Source organism: Tamandua tetradactyla, chromosome 1 (genome assembly GCF_023851605.1).
Source record: "Tamandua tetradactyla isolate mTamTet1 chromosome 1, mTamTet1.pri, whole genome shotgun sequence".
NCBI classification, from domain to species: Eukaryota; Metazoa; Chordata; class Mammalia; order Pilosa; family Myrmecophagidae; genus Tamandua; species Tamandua tetradactyla.
This window is the reverse complement of record NC_135327.1, coordinates 3,756,632-3,774,819: the sequence shown is the minus strand read 5'-3', so window position 1 is coordinate 3,774,819 and position 18,188 is coordinate 3,756,632. Positions and strand designations below refer to the sequence as shown.

At 43.2% G+C, this 18,188-nt stretch overlaps 1 protein-coding gene and 2 long non-coding RNA genes across 5 annotated transcripts in view; 1 reads left to right on the top strand and 2 right to left on the bottom strand.

Moving 5' to 3' along the window:
• Positions 1 to 18,188, bottom strand: part of LOC143688917 (uncharacterized) — a 36,898-nt gene that overhangs the window by 16,881 nt on the left and 1,829 nt on the right. For both annotated transcript variants that reach the window (XR_013178380.1, XR_013178381.1), the window contains exons 2-3: positions 16,497 to 16,607; positions 10,584 to 10,722 (exon numbers count right to left, since the gene is read on the bottom strand). This is a non-coding gene — a long non-coding RNA (uncharacterized LOC143688917). The remainder of the gene's footprint in view (positions 1 to 10,583; positions 10,723 to 16,496; positions 16,608 to 18,188) is intronic.
• On the bottom strand, positions 7,012 to 9,676 carry LOC143688902 (uncharacterized). The gene is made up of 2 exons (XR_013178363.1): positions 8,958 to 9,676; positions 7,012 to 8,313 (listed from the first exon to the last, which is right to left on the bottom strand). It is a non-coding gene; the product is annotated as an uncharacterized LOC143688902 (long non-coding RNA).
• The window catches only part of ARFGEF2 (ARF guanine nucleotide exchange factor 2), a 150,106-nt gene continuing 142,015 nt past the window's right edge, over positions 10,098 to 18,188 (top strand). For both annotated transcript variants that reach the window (XM_077167366.1, XM_077167371.1), the window contains exon 1: positions 10,098 to 10,250. In XM_077167366.1, the coding sequence (XP_077023481.1) occupies positions 10,130 to 10,250 (121 nt within the window). In that variant the 5' untranslated portion in view covers positions 10,098 to 10,129. The remainder of the gene's footprint in view (positions 10,251 to 18,188) is intronic.

Below are 18,188 nucleotides of genomic sequence, written 5' to 3'. Positions count from 1 at the left end.
ACCCACGTCAACACACAAAGTTTCTGTAAATAACGTGCTACTGAAGCACAGCCACCCCATTCATTTTCATATTGTCTGTGCCTTTTTTTTTTTTTACATTTTTTTATCTTGAAATATGACACATACACAAAGGAAAAAAAGAAAAAAGCAATAATTCTCCAAGTTCACTTCAACAAGTAGTTACAAAACAGAATTCAGTGTTGGTTATGGGTTTCCATTCCACTATTTCAGATTTTTCCTTCTAGCTGCTCCAAAATGCTGGAGGCTACAAGAGATATCAACATAATGATTCAGCAGTCAGACTTGCTTGTTAAATCCTATTTTCTCTGTTATAACTCCTCCTTCTCCTTTGATCCTCTCCCAATCTATAGGGCTGTTTAGTCAATGCCCGTTCTGACTTTTTCATGTTGAGAAGGGTCCACACTAAAGGACAGGGGGATGGAATCAATTGCTCATGTTGGAGAGGCCGGCCCCTTTGGGTTCAGGATTTACCTGGTCTAGGAGCCCTCTGGAAATGATAGGTTCCAGGAAAGCAAATTTAGTGCATGAAACTTTTATAGAGTCACACTTTTCCTTTCTCATAGTGTCTTTATCTGGTTTTGCGTTAGAGTGACGTTAGATTCATAAAATGAGTTAGGTAGTGTTCCTTTTTCCTCAATTTTTGGGAAGACTTTGAACAGGATCCGTGTTAGTTCTTATCGGAATGTTATTTTTTTCTTTTATCCCAAATTCATTTTATTTTATAATAGTTAAAATACTGCACATCGGTGATATATTACACACCTATATGCTATACTCTTTTTTGGAATGTTTAATAAAATTTCCCAGTGAAGCCCCGGGTTCTGGGCTTTCTCTTGTGGAAAGATTTTTGATGACTGATTGAATCTCTTTACTTGTACTTGGTTTGTTGAGATTTTCTATTTCTTCTCAAGTCAGTATACATAGTTTGTGTGTTTCTAGGAATTTGTCCTTTTCATCTAAGGTGTCTAGTTTTTTGGCATATAGTTGTTCACAGCATGATTTTTAAAATTTCTTCAGGACCCGTGGTATCGACCCCCCTCTCATTTCTGATCTTGTTTATTTGCATCCTCCCTCTTTTTTTCTTTGTCAGTCTAGCTAAGGATCCATCAATTTTATTGATTTTCTCAAAGAACCAACTTTGGCTTTTTTGATTCTTTCTGTTTTTGTTTTTGTTGTTGTTCCCCAGTACATTTATTTCTGCTTTAATCTTTGTTATTTCTCTTAGTCGATTTGCTTTAGGGTTTTCATTTTCTAATTTCTCCAGATGAGCAGTTAAGTCCTTGATTTTTGCTTGCTCTTGTTCTTTAATACAGGCATTTAGGGCAATAAATTTCCCTCTCAGCGCTGCCATTGCACATCCCATAAGTTTTGATATATTGTACTCTCATTATCACTCATCTCCAGATAGTTACTGATTTCTCTAGCAATTTCTTCTTTGACCCACCGATTATTTAAGAGTGTGTTGTTTACTCCACATATATTTGCAAAAGCTCTTGTTTTGGAGTGGTTATTAATTTCCACCTCCATTCCAGTGTGGTCAGAGAAAGTGCTGTGAATAATTTCAATCTTATTAAGTTTATAAAGACTTATTTTTTTGTCCCACCTTATGATCTACCCTGGATAATGTTCCATGTGTGCTAGAGAAGAACGTATATCCTGTTGTTTTGGGGTGTAATGATCTATATATGTCTATTAGATCTAATTCATTTATCCGATTGTTTAGGTTCTCTATTTCTTTGCTGATCCTTCTGTCTGGTTGTTTTATCTATAGAGGACAGTGGTGTATTGAAGTCTCCCACTGTTGTTGTTGAAACATTTATAGCTTCCTTCAGTTTTGCCAATGTTTGCCTCATGTACTTTGAGTTCCTTGATTGGGAGCCTAAACATTTACGATTGTTATTTCCTCTTGGTGAATTGTCCCTTTTTTTAATATGTGGTGTCCTTTTTCTGTTATAAGAGTCCTTCTTTGTCTCTTATGACGTCTTTACATTTAAAGTCTATTTTATGTGATGTAGTATAGCTACTCCTGCTTTTTTATGGTTACAGCTTGCATAGAACATCTTTTTCCATCCTTTCACTTTCTATCTATTTGTATCCTTGGGTCTAAGATGCATCTCTTATGAGTAGCATATAGATGGATTATATTTTTTAATCCATTGTGCCATTTTGTATCTTTTAGTTAGTGAGTTTAATCCATTAACGTTCAAAGTTATTACTGTAAAAGCAGTTCTTGAATCTACCACCTTATCCTTCAGTTATACTTGTCAGATCTATATATTCTTTTCCCTCTCTCTTTTTATTCTTTAAATTACCCTTATTGGTACTCTTCAATTCTATGCCCTCCTCCAGACCTCCCTCTCTTGTCTTTTTATTTCAGCCGACAGAACTCCCGTTAGCATTTCTTATAGGGCAGGTCTCTTGTTGACTAGTTTTCCAAATCTTCATTTGTCTTTGAAGACTGTAATCTCTCCCTCAACCTTAAAGGATAACTTGGCTGGATAAAGAATTCTTGGCTAGAAGCCTTTCTCTTTCAGGAACTCAAACATATCATCCCACTGCCTTCTCGCCTCCATGTTGCCTGTTGAGTAGCCTGAACTCAGTCTTATGTGGTTTCACTTTTATGTAGTAGATCACTTTTCTCGTGTTGCTGTCAGGACTTTCTGCTTTTCTTCAACATCTGACAGTTTGATTAGTACGTGTACTGAAGTCAGCCTATTTGAATTTATTCTATTTGGGGTTCATTGGGCCTCTTTGATTTGCATATTTATATTTTTTGTAAGGGTTGGGATAATTATATCTTCAACTAACCTTTCCGGTCCTTTACTCTTCCATTCTCCTTCTGGGACAGCAATGACTCTTTTATTTGTATGCTTTTTGTTGTACATCATTTCCATGATATCCAGTTCCGTTTTTCCATCCTTCTTGCCATTTGTTACTTTGTGGGCTCTAGTTCAATTGCTCTGTCTTCTAACTCACTTAGTCTGTCTTCTGAGTCTTTGAATCTGTTGTCGTGTGTCTCTAGTATATTTCTAATTTGGTCTACTGTATCTTTCATCTCTATAAGATTTGCCATATTTCTAGTTAATCTTTGGAGTTCCTTATGCTCTTCCAGTGTCCTCCTGAAATCCTTTATAAATATCCTTAAGCAGGTGTTCCATATCCTGTCTCCCCTCCAGTGTTTTGATTTGGTCATTTTGGGGGGGCCATGTCTGCCTGGATCTTCACATACTGTGCGATTTTCTGTTGTGTTTGGGGCATTTGATTATCTCAATAATGTTATTTGGCAAGTTGGTTTCCTTCGCTCATCTGAAGTTTTGTATTTACTTGGCTTTGTGTTGATGTTGTCCCTTTGCTCTTGGTTTGTCAGTAATTCCCTGCCAAACCAAGGCCTGATCTCATGTAGGGCTACAATTCTACTTGAAGTCCTATCAAAAGCTAGGTATGGGTGCATGTGATTTTCTATGGCAGAATGCCTGCCTGCCACATGGGTGGCCGGACTCAATTACTGGGCCATGCACCCAAAGTAATAATAATAATAATAATAAAGAAATATAAAAATAAATAAATAAATAAATAAATGAACACATCTCAACAGTAATAGGCCCCAAAGTTAGAAGGAGAAACCCCAAGATATATTGGGAATAAACTCAGAGTGGTGCCCACAGAAGGGAGGGAAAATTAGAAAAAGCAAATTCACAAATATTAAATAAAAGGTCGATAAAAATATACATATAAATAAAAAGAAAATAATAATAATAAAAATGTATAGAAAATATATATTTAAAGCAAACCAAGCAAATAGGGAGTCCGCCCGGCTGCACTTACAACCTCTCACCAGCAGGTGGCATTCCTGAAGCCCCTCCTCCTGCAAGCCCCATTGCAGCAGTGGGTTAGGAAGATGGCATGTGTGGTGGGGCTTCTACTGACCCGCGGCAGTGGGATGACTGGTCCCTGCATGCAGGATGGGGAAGTCAACAACAGTGCCTGGGGGAGCAGCTGATCCACTGCACCTGGGGCCCAGAAGATCTGCCACTCACCGCCCCGGAAGTGATGGCCATTTGCAGTGCCCATCCCGGAGCCTACCCTCAGCATCTGGGGACACAGCTTTCTGCAGCAGGCAGCCAGGCCTGCTTCCGGGGTCCCCGTGGGTGCTGCCGGCTGTGAAGCCACTCAGGGAGGTCTCCCCAGCCAGCAGCAGGGGCAGGCTGGAGTGGAGAGATGGTCAGCTCCCTCAGATTTTCCCTTTCCCATGTGCCACTGCCCACCCCCAGAGGGGATCACGACTGATCATACCCACCCCACTCTCCCCATCCTGATACCCTACCTCTCTACTCCCCCCAGAAACTCTGGAGACCCTCTTAGATCATTACCCACCCAGGACCACAGTCCTGGTCATTCTCTGCCCATCCCCTTCTCTTGTTCCATGGAGCAGGGTGGAATCAGTCCACCCCACTCCACCATCAGCCTGGAAGTTCTGTCACTGCTTTTGTGCTTAATGGCAGAGCTGAGTAGTTGCATCAGAGATTGTATGGCTTGCAAAGCTGAAAATATTTTTCATCTGACCCTTTAGAGAAGAAATTTCCTTGCCTCTAATTTAAGGCATCATTAATCAGGTTTTGGTTCCTTGCAGCCAACAACATCTGTAACATATAATGTTTCCACATTTTCCAATATTTCCCAACTTCCAACTTTATCAGCAATTATGCACCTTCATGCATGTACTCTTCTTAGCTCTGTGCCTTTGTTATCTTTCCCCAAGGTTAGCTCCAGGGTAAGCTGTGCCCAAAGGATAAACACTAAGAAACAGTGAACTTGTTAACAATCAAGTGCATGCACTCTCTTGGCCCTGTGCCTTCTTTGTCCACGCCTGCGATAAAACCCGTCTTCCCCTCTGATCAACAAGGACCATCATGGCAAGGAATTGCTGTCTCTCCTCCCACCGCCAAGAATGAGGACCCCATGGAAGTCCCAAATAAATGCTCTATCTTACTCGCTAAGCTGGACTTGTCCGAGTCATTCTTTGGTCTGCCATACCCCTCGAAGTTTGGTGGAAGGGTGTCCTATTGCTCAGCCCATCACCTTCCTTGGAGCAGCGTCCTACCTGCCCATCGCCTTCCTCGGAGCAGCGTTCTACCAGCAAAAGCAGTGCAGGAGCTAGGAAGCCTGCAGATAGCCAGTGCTCAGAGTTGTTTGGCAGCTACTGCTTCCTGCACGGCCTTGTCTGTGGTGTGCGCCTGCTGAGGATGTCCTTTCCGTGCTGGTCTGAGGGTGAATTCCTCCTCGCCTAGAGGGTCTCAGGTCTGTACCCTTTACCTAACAACATAGTACTTGACCATGTGATTGTTACTTTCCTGATCCTGACTGCGATTACATTTTTTATCGTGGTCAATCCTCTCAACAGCCCTATGATGAGTGAGAGGTGGTGTGGCCCTGAATTGAAGGTAGTAGCGAATATAAAATAATGGAAATACTGACAATGATTATGATAAAGCACTGTGTTCCAGGTGCCATTGTTTACAGCATCATTTCACTTAATTTTCCCCACGAAATACAATTAAGATGGTCAGGACATTATATATCAGGAAATTGAGGCTCAAGATGATAAAATCACTGAATGGTGAAGCTGGGGCTTGACTTCAGATCTGTTTGATTCCAAAGCTCAAGCTCTTCATACCCAACCCAAGTTTAGAGGCTGCTCCTGTTGCTATAACAAATTACCAGAAATTGAGGAGCATAAAGCAACACAAATTCATTCTCTTATAGTCCTGCAGGCCAGAAGTCTAACGCAGGCCAGCAGGGCCACGCCCCTTCTGGAGGATCAAAGGGAGACTCTGTTTCTTTGCCTCTGTGGTTTTTAGCAGCCATCCACATTCCTTGGCTCACTGCCGCCCATCACCAATCTCTGCCTCCACTGTCACATCTCCTCTGACTCTGGCTTTCCTGTGAGCCCCTCATAAAGACCGTATGATTACACTGTCCTACCTGGCAACTCAGAATAGTTTCCCCACCTTAGTAGAGCCTTAGCTTAATCACATCTTCAACGTCCCTTTGCCAGATGAGGTCACATATTCACAGGTTCTGGAGGTTATGGACATCTGTGGGAAGCCATGTCTCTACCCACCACAGAAATAAATAACGTGATGATGGAATGATTAAATTTATGGACACCGGTACAGCCACCTCCAATCATTTATTCATTCATTCATTCCACAAATAGTTTTGCGCTCCTACCAAGTACTCTGGGCAGAGAACTGTGAACCAGACAAATAATGTCTCTGTTCTCAGGGACTTCACATTCTACCTACAGAAGACAAGATGGTAAGTGGGCAAAAACATATTGTGGAACCACTCCTCTTGGACCGCTCACCCTGCAGGAAGCCAGCAGCCATGTCATGAGAACACTCAAACAGCCCTGTGGAGGGGCCCACGTGGGCAGGGCCCAGAGGAGTTAAGGTCTCTGCCCACAGCCATGTGAGGAGTCACCTTGGAAATGGAACCTCCAGCTCCTGTCAAACCTTTACATGACCGCAGCTCTGACCAAAGCAGACGTCTTTGCAACCTCATAAGACTCTGAGCCAGAACCACCCAACTAAGCTGCACCCAAATACCTGACCCAGAGAGACTGTAAGACACTAGATTTTAAGCTACTGAGTGGGTATTTGTATACAGCAATAGACAACTAATACACAGATAAACACCATCATTTCAAATGAAGGTTAGCGCAATAAAGAAAATGAACCATGATGTCAGAGCAAGGAGTGGGGGCAGAGGTGACAAGACTGGTAAGTCGGAGAAAGATTCTCTTTGGGGGGATGCTGAGCTGAGAATAGAATAGCGGGAACGGGCAGCCAGGATGCTTTCCAACCTCCTTTTCAAAACCACAAGGCTCCTATTAACTGTCTTGAAATGAAATTCATAGAAAAATCTTTCTACATATATAACTTTAAAAAGATAATGACCTAACAAAAATGAAACAAAAGGAAAGCAATGTATAATTTATAAATTTTATTTCAACATGCAAATGCTCATGAACAATTATACTAGAAGACATAATGAAGCAGTTGGATGTTCAAACCTAAAGTAGGACGCCCTGGAATGTGACAGCTACAAATGCATACTTAGAAGCTGCAACTCCAATACCATGACTGGTGTAAATGGCACAGCACGGTTTTAAAAGATGAATACTTGGTATGGTTCCACACAATATACAGTTTTTCTGTGAGTTACAATGATAGCTGCATTATTGAAAAATTTGATGTATATTGAAACCATGCAAAACAATAATACCTTGCGTTTATTAGTAAAGCAGATTTTCGTTCTAGGCTTAGGTCATTATTAATTGGTTTCTCACCTCTAGGAATTTCGAGTCAGGTGGGACACAGGGAAATCTTTGTTGTAGGGGATTGTCCAGCTCTTTGCAGGATGTCCTTAAGCATCTCTTTCTCTCCACTGCCACATTAGTAAAAATAAATTCCACACAAATTTCCCAAATGCCCCTGGAGGTGGTACTGCCCTCCTGAGAGGCACTGACTGAGAGGAAGAGAGATACCTAAGACAAGCACTTGATGAGAACAAAGGCTAGAGTCTTGAGAAAACAGGGAAAAGGAGAGAAATAGACAGGGGGTCTTATCACCCCTTTTTGGCCAGAGTGAGGTGCTTAGACTCGATTTCAAGGGCAGTGGGGAGACACTGTTACGTTTTTACCATGTGAATGACATGGTCTGATCTCGTTCTGCGTGTGTGTGCGTGTGTGTGTGCACGTGTGGTGGGGAGGGAGTGGGGGTACTCAAGTCTTCTATTACTCAGATTATACTGCACTTTTCTGAGTTTTACAATTCATTCACTCACTCATTTATTCATTCATCCAACACAAGACGATTGAGGGGCGTCTCAATGATCTATTACTGTCTAACAAACTACCCCAAAACTTAATGGCTTAAAATATCAACATTCATTGTTTCCTGTTACTTCACGGGTTCTTCTGCTGGTCTCAACAGGGTCACTCATGCTGCTGCACCCAGTGGAGGGTTGGCCAGGGGCAGGACACAACTGGGAGAACTGGGTCGGCTGGGCCTCTCTCTCCAAGTATTCTTTCTTCCGGGGCTTCTTCCGATAATCACGCAGCATTCCAAGAGAGAAAAGGAAGGAGCATGCAATGTCACTTCACGTCCAGCTCTGGAGCTCACACAGCCTCACTTCTACCACATTATATCGGTCAGAGCAAGTCACAGAGCTACCAGCTCAAGGAGGCAGAGGAAGAGATCCCACCATGTATTTATTAGTTAGGGTTCTCTAGAGAAACAGAATCAACAGGAAATAGTCGTAAATATAAAATGTATAAAAGCGTCTCATGTAACCGTGGGAATGTAGAGTCCAAAATCTGTAGGGCAGGCTGTGAACCCAATGATTCCGATGGAGGGTCTGGACAAACTCCACAGGAGAGGCTTGCCGGCTGAAGCAGGAATGGGGCCTGTCTCTTCTGAATCCTCCTTAAAAGGCTTCCAGTGATTAGATTAAGCATCACTCATTGCAGAAGACATGCCCCTTGGCTGATTACAAAGGGAATCAGCTGTAGGATGCAGCCGATGTGATCATGATTTAATTCTATGAAATGTCCTTATTGCAACAGACAGACCAGCACTTGCCCAACCAGACAAACAGGTACCACCACCTGGCCAAACTGACTCGTGAACCTGACCATGACACACCTCTTGACCCGAGGAGCTGTGAAGCCACACTGCAGGAATGGCAATGTACCAAGTTTACCGCCAGGAAGCATTCTACCTGGCACCACACCAGTCTCTGGGCCTAGGCTCTAGCAGACAATACACGAGACAACTCAACGAGTGAAAAACGTCTGAAAAACATCAGCTAGGGAGAGAGGGGTAGTCAGGGAAGGGTGCCCCGAGGACATGAGCTGAGACCTGAGCACCTGCCTGAGTCCAGCAGCGCCATGGCTCGCAGTGGGGGAAGGAGAGGAAGGGGTCCCGGGAACACCACTAACAGCTGCTGTGAGGTCACTGGCCGTTGGACGAGCGGAAGATACCCTGGGCTCACAATGTCTGTCTTCTCGTCCCCGTTTGCAGGCTGTGCGACCTGGAGACTTCCGTTTTCTCTTCTGTCAAACGTGGGGACACGGCCTGCTGCTCACTGTCGGTTCTGGAAACAGACGAAAAGGAGGTGTCCTCCCGGTGGGCTGTCACCCGGCGGTGCTGGCACAGACGTGCAGCGCAGCAGGCCAAGCTCACGGCACTGCAGAGCCAGGGGCTGGCGGACGCTGTGTGTCCTGGGCGAAATCCTGCCCGTGGACGGTGACGCGAAGTCACCTTCTCTCTCTGCCTCCCTTCACCTTCCTCTTCTCCCGCACTTCTCAAGCCCTTCCTTTTCCTTCCTCTTTCCACCTCCCAGCGTGGTTTCTTCCCATTCTTCCTCATCCCCCCTACCCTCCCCCCACTGCCCAAAGCGTCCTTCTCTACTGCCCACTCCTCAGGCCGTCTCGCTCTCCTTTCCTTCGTCTTCTCCGCCTCTCGCGAACTCACGTCTCCCGGCCTCCGCCCCGTGTCTTCCTTCCTCACTATCCCGCCATCTCCTTTCTCCCCTCACTTCTAGCCCCGCCGTCGGCCTCCCTCCCTCGCCGGGCCGGTCGCGTCCTCGCCCCCTCCCCTCCCCTCTCGGAGTCCCCGCCCCTCCTCGTCTCCCACTCCTCCCCGCCCCCCGCCTTGCTCACCTCTTCTCACCCTCGCTGCCCCGTCCTTCTCACCCCCAGCCCCCTCCTCAGCTTTGGCCCCCCGGCCCCCCCGCCTTCCCTCCCTCAGCTCCCCCTCCCTCGCAGCGCCCCATTCTCCGCCCCTCCTCTCATCGCCCCAGCCGCAGGCCCCGCCCCTCTGGGGTCACGGGGTCAAAGACGCGCGACGGCCGCAGCGGCCGCGCCAGTCACGTGGTCACGTGACGCGCCCTAACATGGCGGCGCCGTGGGGCCGCGGCGTCGCTTCCTGACGGGGCGGCGCGGACAGACGCGGCCGGTGCCGGCCAGGACGCCCGGCCCGCGGCCTCGCTCGCCCGCTCGCTCGCGTCCCGCGGGGCCGCCCGCCCCCGCCGGGCCGGGGCCATGCAGGAGAGCCAGACCAAGAGCATGTTCGTGTCCCGGGCACTCGAGAAGATCCTGGGCGACAAGGAGGTGAAGCGGCCCCAACACTCCCAGCTGCGCAGGGCCTGCCAGGTGGCGCTCGGTGGGTGAGCCGTCCGGCCCCGCGCCGGCCTCCTCGACACCGGCCGTTACCCCACCCGGCCTCTCCCTGGCCTCCTGGCCCGGGTTTCCCCTTGCCCCCGACTGCGAATCCCACTCTCCTGCCTCCTCGTTATACCCCCAGTAGAAACTGATGTCCTGGCCGCTCGGGACTGGCCCAAGGTCACCTAGCAAGTTGCTGACAGCCAGGACTGCCTCTCCAGCCTCTCACCTCAGGGCTTTTGCCACGACTTCTCACTGTCCTGTTTCCTCGTTCCTCCCCTCACCACCCCAAGTCCTTGGAAGCAGCAGCCCTTGCCCTAAGTTTTTTCTTTACCTGGTTTCTGCTGGTTGGGTGCAGAGTAGATGGGGAGAACTGCCCACCTGGCTTAGAGGACCCTCTGAGGCTTGTTTTGAAAGTGCTCGATTGGAGAATCTTTCCTTTGATTTGAGGATCCCGGGTAGCTTTTTCTCTCCTAGGAAGGAATGTTATCTTCTTTTCAGGCATTATGGGGTCTTATTCTGGGCAATCCACTAAGTCTACATATTTGTTTTATTTATTATTATAGCCCCTACACCTGAAACACCGTTTGACACGTAGTAGGCACTCAATAACTATTTGCTGATTGAATGGACCCGCAGGTTATGGAAAGAAGGAGAAAACCCTATCTCGTAGCTGGTTAAAACTGGTGGTAGTTAACGCCAACATCTAAATCCCATCTTTTTGTTTCTTTCAACAAATATTTATCAGGTGCCCACTGTGTCTCAAGCATTGTTTTAGGCACAAGAATACGGTGGGGTATAACACAGACAAGAGCTTATATTCTAATAGGAGAGAAAAAATAAGTAAAGATAAATAAATTAGGTGATTTTAAATACTAATAAATGCTATTGTGAAAATAAGAGAATGTAGTGTGATAAAGATGCCTACGGACCGCTGTAGATGGGGTGCTCAGGAAAGTAATCCTTTCTGACGAAGGAACATTTGAGCTGAGTTCTGAAAGACAAGACGTATGCACCATGTGGAGTTTCAGTAGCAGAGAGTTCTCTGCTTTGAGGGTCAGTAGGACCAGAATTGTCTGCAGGCTTATTCACCACTCCAGTGCCTTTGGTTTGGGGAAACTTTTAAAGGACCTACTTTTTCTAAGAAATGGACTGAGTATATGGAAAGTTTTATTTTTGTCACAGATTTTGAGGTTGTCATCTTTTACCCTTTATTTGGTATGAAATATAGAAAAGGATTCTCCTCTTGGGACCTGGAAATGGGCTTGCAAAATTTGCATTTCTCTGGGAAGAAAGTTCACTGGTTTAATCAGATACTCAGAAGGGTTTGAGACTCCCTCAGGGGTCAAGAACTATTGATATAAAGGCTCTTGATATTGAAATAAAATACAGTCTTGATAGCAATAGAATCTGAAAATACTTGCTAGTCCTGTCAAATTCAAGATCAATGGAAGGAATTTACTGAAATTTAGATTTTTAAAGCCCTTCTGTAAAGATAATCATGACTAACTGTTGAATATTACTTTATCAGGAATGCAAGATAAGCTCTAACAAGCAGTTTGTTTGGTTAGGCAGAAACCTGGAATTTATAACTCTACTTTGAAATCAGCCTGAGCTCTATCCTTCTAACATTATTACTTTAAGAATACTGCTGTGCAAGGTTCAAAATAGTTATTTGGAAGAAAAGTTTTCATTCCCCTGAATTAAGAATTTCATCAGAAAAATTCTTAACATTAAATTTTTAACAAACTTTATATCACATTGTTGGAACCAGCTTACAAAATTGTTTTGTGGGTTGTAACATTGTTACAAGGTTCTTAACATTGAGTGCTGACTAGGTTTTTCACATCATAAAATTTTGTTCAGAAGTTCAGATTTTTCCAAACAAAATTGGTCAGTGTTTTAGTAGTGAATTGTAGTAAATGGCCTACAGAGGAAGTAATTTGACTGTAGGTTAAATGAATAAAAATTTGGCATGGTGACTCATTATTATCAAAATGGGTAATAGCAACTTTTATAAGGAAACTGTGCAAGGTGTTGATTTAAACTGCCCATCCTTTAAAAGACAGTAACAGTAAAAAAACGTATAGCAGTATTCCTGATGATATTGCACTGTGCATCTCGGGACACAATCTTGTGTTCAATAGTCCCACTTAAGGAGGGAAATCCGGAAAACTAGTTTAATCAAACCTGTGTATAAAAAGCATTTTGTAGTTTGCCAGTAATTTTGATAAGAGGAACCTGTAAGTAACTGTTCAAAGTTGAAATATGCTTGTATGATAGAGAGCACTTACAGGAAACAGCTTCCTGATCTGATTCTACCTGTTGTAGCATGTGGAGGAGAAGGGTTAAGGGCTGCAGGAGCTGTATAGCATAAAGGTGTGCCTATGCTCTGGTCTCAAGATTGCCTGGGTTCGAATCTTTGCCTTCCATTTGCTACCTTTGTGTTCTTGAACTGGCTATGTCATCTCATACCTTCCTTGTAGAGTTATTGTAATGATTAAGTTAATTGATATGTGCATGTAGTCATTGCACAGTCAAGGCTTGCTGCTATTATCATTTTTTATTGCTATTTTAAGCTGGAACAAATCACCAATACTATAAACACTCTGGCTTGATGTTCTTAATCTCAGTTTGTTCCTCTTAACCTCAGTTGGTTCAGGAATGATTTATTGCTCTATTTGGTTTGTAGATGAAATAAATAAGAATGTAATAACACATCTTAAAAGACTGTTTATTGGCGTGTTAACTCACTAAACTAATGAAGACAGGGATTATCCCTTGTAAAAGCAGTGATGGTCAGATGGAACAAATTTGAAGTAATCTCTTATTCATCTGCATTAAATGCCACATGCATAGCTAGGCACTGACCATGGAAGGTATCATGTCCTTCCAGCCCTTCTCTGCAGAAACCAGGTGAGCCTGCAAGAGGATTGATTCATCACCCCAAGGATATTGATGCTCTTTATCTTATTACTGAAGCTTTCATATATATCGATAATTTTGAATCTTTCAGTCCTCTGTTGAGGAACATAATTATATTCTTAAGACCTCCTTTTTGTAACTGTCTTATTTAAGAGCCATTTTCTCCCATGATCTGTCTTTAAATTACATTTCTGCTCTTAAACTCCATGGAGTTTGGAGACTTGTCAGTCTAATCTAAGTGTTTTTAGATTGGGCGTGGAAAAATTTGTCTCCTGCAATATGGAAAACTTTTAACTGATTATCCTAATAGTGCTGTTTACATATGTTATATACATGATAAGAGGTGCAGTATCTCACTTAATAATTTGACATACAAAAAGTGCTAAGAGCCAGATGCTGTATAATTGCTAGCTGTCTTAGTCATTATCGAGAAAATATATAAAGAATAGTAAATATACCATATATTTTTCATGTGAAATTGAGTGACTTTTTTTTTTTTTTAACACATAAGTTATGTATCTGTGGGCTATCTACCAGATACTAACATTGTTCCAGGACAGCGTTCGTGCTTTACATGCAGTTTGCTTGTCACTGCTGTTATCTTCATAGGAGCATAGAGAAGCTAAGTTGGCCCGGATAACCTGCTAGTGAGTGCTGGATGCAGGCTGTAAACATGGGCAGCCTGGCTTCAGAGCCCCGGGTCTTAACCATGACTACCATGCTTTATTGCCCCTGTGTATGAAAGTTCTAATGTTGTGCATAAAGCTGTGGAGTTTTTAAAGCAACTAGTATACTGCAGTCAAGTTTTGGTAAATTTTCAGTAAGTAAAGCGACCACATTTTCCTAGCTGAATTTTTTTTTTTTTTTTTGGTATGCTGTATGGCAGGGGTCACATTTCATTCTTTTTCCATGTGAGTATCCCGTTATTGCAGCACCATTTGCTGAATTTGTTTGTTTCTTTGTTTTTTTTTTCTTTATTGTTTGTTTGTATTGGGAAGTGCATGAGCAGGGAATTGAACCCGGGTCTCCCGCATGGCAGACGAGAATTGTACCTTTGAACTACCCTTGCATCCCCTCTAGCTGAATTTTGAGACATACTTGGAAGCCTCTGGTTTAAAAAAATCACAGCTTTTTTCTGCAGCTTTTACTGCATATGCCCTTGGTTTACTTTTTTTTTTTTTAATCCCTTGGTTTACTTTTACCTATGGACTAATGGGAAGAAAGAAATTAAGGTAAAAAGCTGGTTTCATATAAGCTTCTTTTGGGTTAAGTTTTTCCGATTTGGGCTATCTCTTCATCAGCAGTGAACTCCCTGTTATTAATCCTGCACTATGATGTAATGTTGCTTATGTCTGGCTTGGGTGTAGGAGACAACAGGAAACCAAGGCTCCGCCAGCAGCTTGCCCTCAGTGCACAGCCAGGTGGGGAAACAGCTACAATGAAGGCTGACATATAGACCATAAAATCCATCTTTAGATTTGCTCCTTTAACCATTTTTATGGAATTTAGAGATGTGGGTCATTGGTGACTTTAGCTTGTGCTGTTTTGGTCACGTGATGGTAAAAGCCAGATTGGAGTGGGTTGAGGATGAGTAGGAGGTGAGGAAATAGGCAGTGAGCACAGACAAATCTTTCCCAAAGTTTGGTTGTGATGCTGAGGGGGAGGGGAGGTGTGTGAATCATGGGAGTTTTCATTTTGCTTTATTTTAAAGGTAGAAGAGACTCAGACTTGTTTAAATGTCACTGCGAAGGTAGCCAGTTGAGGGAGCCTGTTCCCAAAGCTCGTTGTATATTGATGTGCATTAAATTTTCAACTTATGTGTCTGTATACTATATGATAAATTGCTTTTCATCTATATGAAGTTATTATTATTCTAATTTTGATGTGTTCAAGAACCTAAGTGTGAAATTGGAAAAATATAAAAATATTCCTAAATAGTCAGCAAAAAAAAGTAAGGCTTTAAATTGAAATAGAATAAAAACCTTTAATATTAGCAAATTCTGGTGTGTGAGACATTTTGTTTATTGGTGCTATAAATCATAAAAGTTTGGGGAAATAACAGGACTTGAGACCCTGGCAGATTACTTTTCATTGTAGTTTTATGATGAGTCTTTAGGAGGAGATATCTGTCTAGATGCATCATCTAAAAGTTGAACTATTGTCAGTTTTTGAAAAGTGTTTAATTATTGGGTTGGGGGAAAAATCATCAAGATCTGAGCTGCAAGCTGCTTTACTTACTATCATGTGATCCTGAGCTAATGATGTAGCTTCTTTGAGCCTCAATTTCCTGAGATAATAAAGGTGATAATCCCTATGTCACACGCTCATTGTAGAGGTTAAGTAAACTCATGCATTAAGTACTAATGCAGATAGTACCTGGCACCTCATTGGTGACCTGCTGAAATTCAGAGGCATTGTTGAAACCAGTATTTAAAGGAAAAGCAGTTGAAATCCTTGCTGTTTTCTGCCTCCTCTGTTAGTTGGTTTATGAATCTTTTTGCAACTCTCAGAAACCATGTAAATTTCAACACTGGGTGAATTTAGAGCTCTGTCCCGTACATGTAAATCTCAGGGGAGAATGTAAGCAGTGCTGGGGAAAACAGTAAGACCATTCTTTATGGAAAAGAGCAAACTTGTGAAAACGTGTACTTAATCAGCAAGTACATGGAGTCTCCTATATAAATAGCTCAGAACCATGTTTACTTCTTACCATTTTCACCAGACTTAGGGGGCCTGCCAAGAAAATACTTGCCTTTCTTAACAGCAAAGTAATCTTAGAAAATAGTTTTGTGTTTACTGATTCATTTCTGGAGTTTTCCTGCAGGAAGCTTTTTTTGGTTTACTGTCTTGATTGTAAATAAGTCTTTTAGCTCAGATATTTTCTTAGCTTTTACAGATTTGTGGGAAGAACAGCCTTATTGTCATAGGACTTAAAATTTCCCTCCAGTTTTAGAAAGTGGTCAGTTCATATTTGTTGTTTAACCTTTTGACTGTTGGTTAAACAGAGCTGACATATTTATTTATTATTTGGGTGTCACCCGGGTACTGTAATGCAAGGGGAACAAAACAAACGTATCCTGTCCTGATGGAGTTTGCAGTTTAATGGGTGAGATGGACATTGTTCAATGATCATGGATTTTTGTTCTTAACAACCTGAGAAGTCCTGTGAAGGAGAGAAACCTTATTCTACCTTAACAAAGGGATGATAAGACTTCACTGAGGAGGTGATTCTTGAGATCTTTTTTTTTTTTTTTTTTTTTAATGTGGGCAGGCACCGGGAATCGAACCCAGGTCCTTGGGCATGGCAGGCAGGCACTCTTACCTGCTGAGCCACCGTGGCCCGCCCGATTCTTGAGATCTTAATGATGAATAAGAGTCAAATAGGTTGAGGTGGGAGGCATTTCAGCAAGGGGGAACAGTATGTGTGGAGCTCCTGTGGCAGAGAGAAGCACAGGCTGTTAAGGAAACTAAGCATGGCGAATGAGGGGAGATAATGTTTTGGGGGTTAGGTGTTTGGGGGAGAGGTAGGCCAGGGCCCCACTATGCAGAACCTTGGGGTTCATGGTGAGAAAGTTTGATCTTTAGACTGAAAGCAGTGGGAAGACATTGATAAGCTTTAAACAGGGAAACGAGTGCTAGGATAACCAGGGTTGTGTTTTGGAAAGGTCACTTGGTGGCTCTGTTCAGCACAACTTGGAGGAAGACCAGAGGGGTTGCCAAAGGACCAAAGAGGAGGCTGTAATCATCATCCAAGTGAGAGGCATTGGTGGGGTGACTACAGGGATGACAATAGAGACAGAGGAAAGTGGATGGATTCCTGCTTGTTTAGGAGGTAAAGCTAACAACCTGGTGATGGGTGGGGTGAGAGTGTGAGGAAGACAGGATAGTAGGGCTGACTCTTAGATTTTTTACTGATGCAACTAGGTGGATGGTGTTACCGTTCTTTAGATGGGAGTACAGGAAGGGGAAAAGGATGGTTTGCTCATGAGCTGGGACTTGGATGTATTGAGTTTGACCTACCTTTGAGTGTCCGATTGGATATGTGGAGTAGAAGGTGGGTGTATGAGCCTGATGAGGTCAGGCTGGAGATAGAAATTTGGGGGACATCAGAGTCCAGAAGGGATTTGAAGTGTAGGTGAGAATGAGGAGGCCTAGTAAGAGTGTGGACAGAGTGGTAGAGATGGGGGCAGGGGGGCTGGGCCCAGGAAACCAAGTCTGCAAAGGAAACGAAGAAGAGATAAAACAAGAGGCAGAGGACAAAATAAGGAAAATGTTGTTATGAAGCCAGGTATAGAGAAAGTTTCAAGAAGGAAGGTGAGATCAGTAAGGTCAAATGCTGCTGGAGGAAGGTTAAGTCATATGAAGACAGAAAAAAATGCCTATCAGATTTAGAGATATGTGAGTTATTGGTGACCTTAGCTTGTTCTGTTTTGGTGGTGTGATAAAGGTGAAAGCCAGATTGGAGTGGGTTGAGGATGAGTGGGAGGAGAGGAAACAGACAGTGAGCAAAGACAGCTCTTTCCCAAAGTTTGGTTGTGATGTGAAAGGGAGAGGAGAGATGTGAATCATGGGAGTGTTTTGTTTTGTGTCTTTTTTTTTAAAGGTAGAAGAGACTGAACTTGTTTAAATGTCACTGGGAAGGAAGCCAGGTAAGAAAGAGAATGGAAGTTTCATTCATTAATTCAGCAAATATTTATTGAGTGCCTGCTCTGTGCCAGGCACCGTTCTAGGTGCTGGGAATTCAGCAGTGAAGACAACAGACAAAAGTCTCTGTTTGATAGCGTATGTATTCTACTGGGGAAAACAAATAAGAAATGAACTGATATGTAATATGTCAAGGCTGATAAATACTGTGGAGAAAATTTTTTTTTAATTAACCAGAATAAAGTAGAAAATAAAGCAAGTAAGGAGATACAGAATGATAGGAGGGGCAGGAGTGGTGATGAAGGCCTCTCTGAAGAGGTGACATTTGAGTCTTGACCTGAAGGAGTGTGGAGTGAGCCATGTGGATATT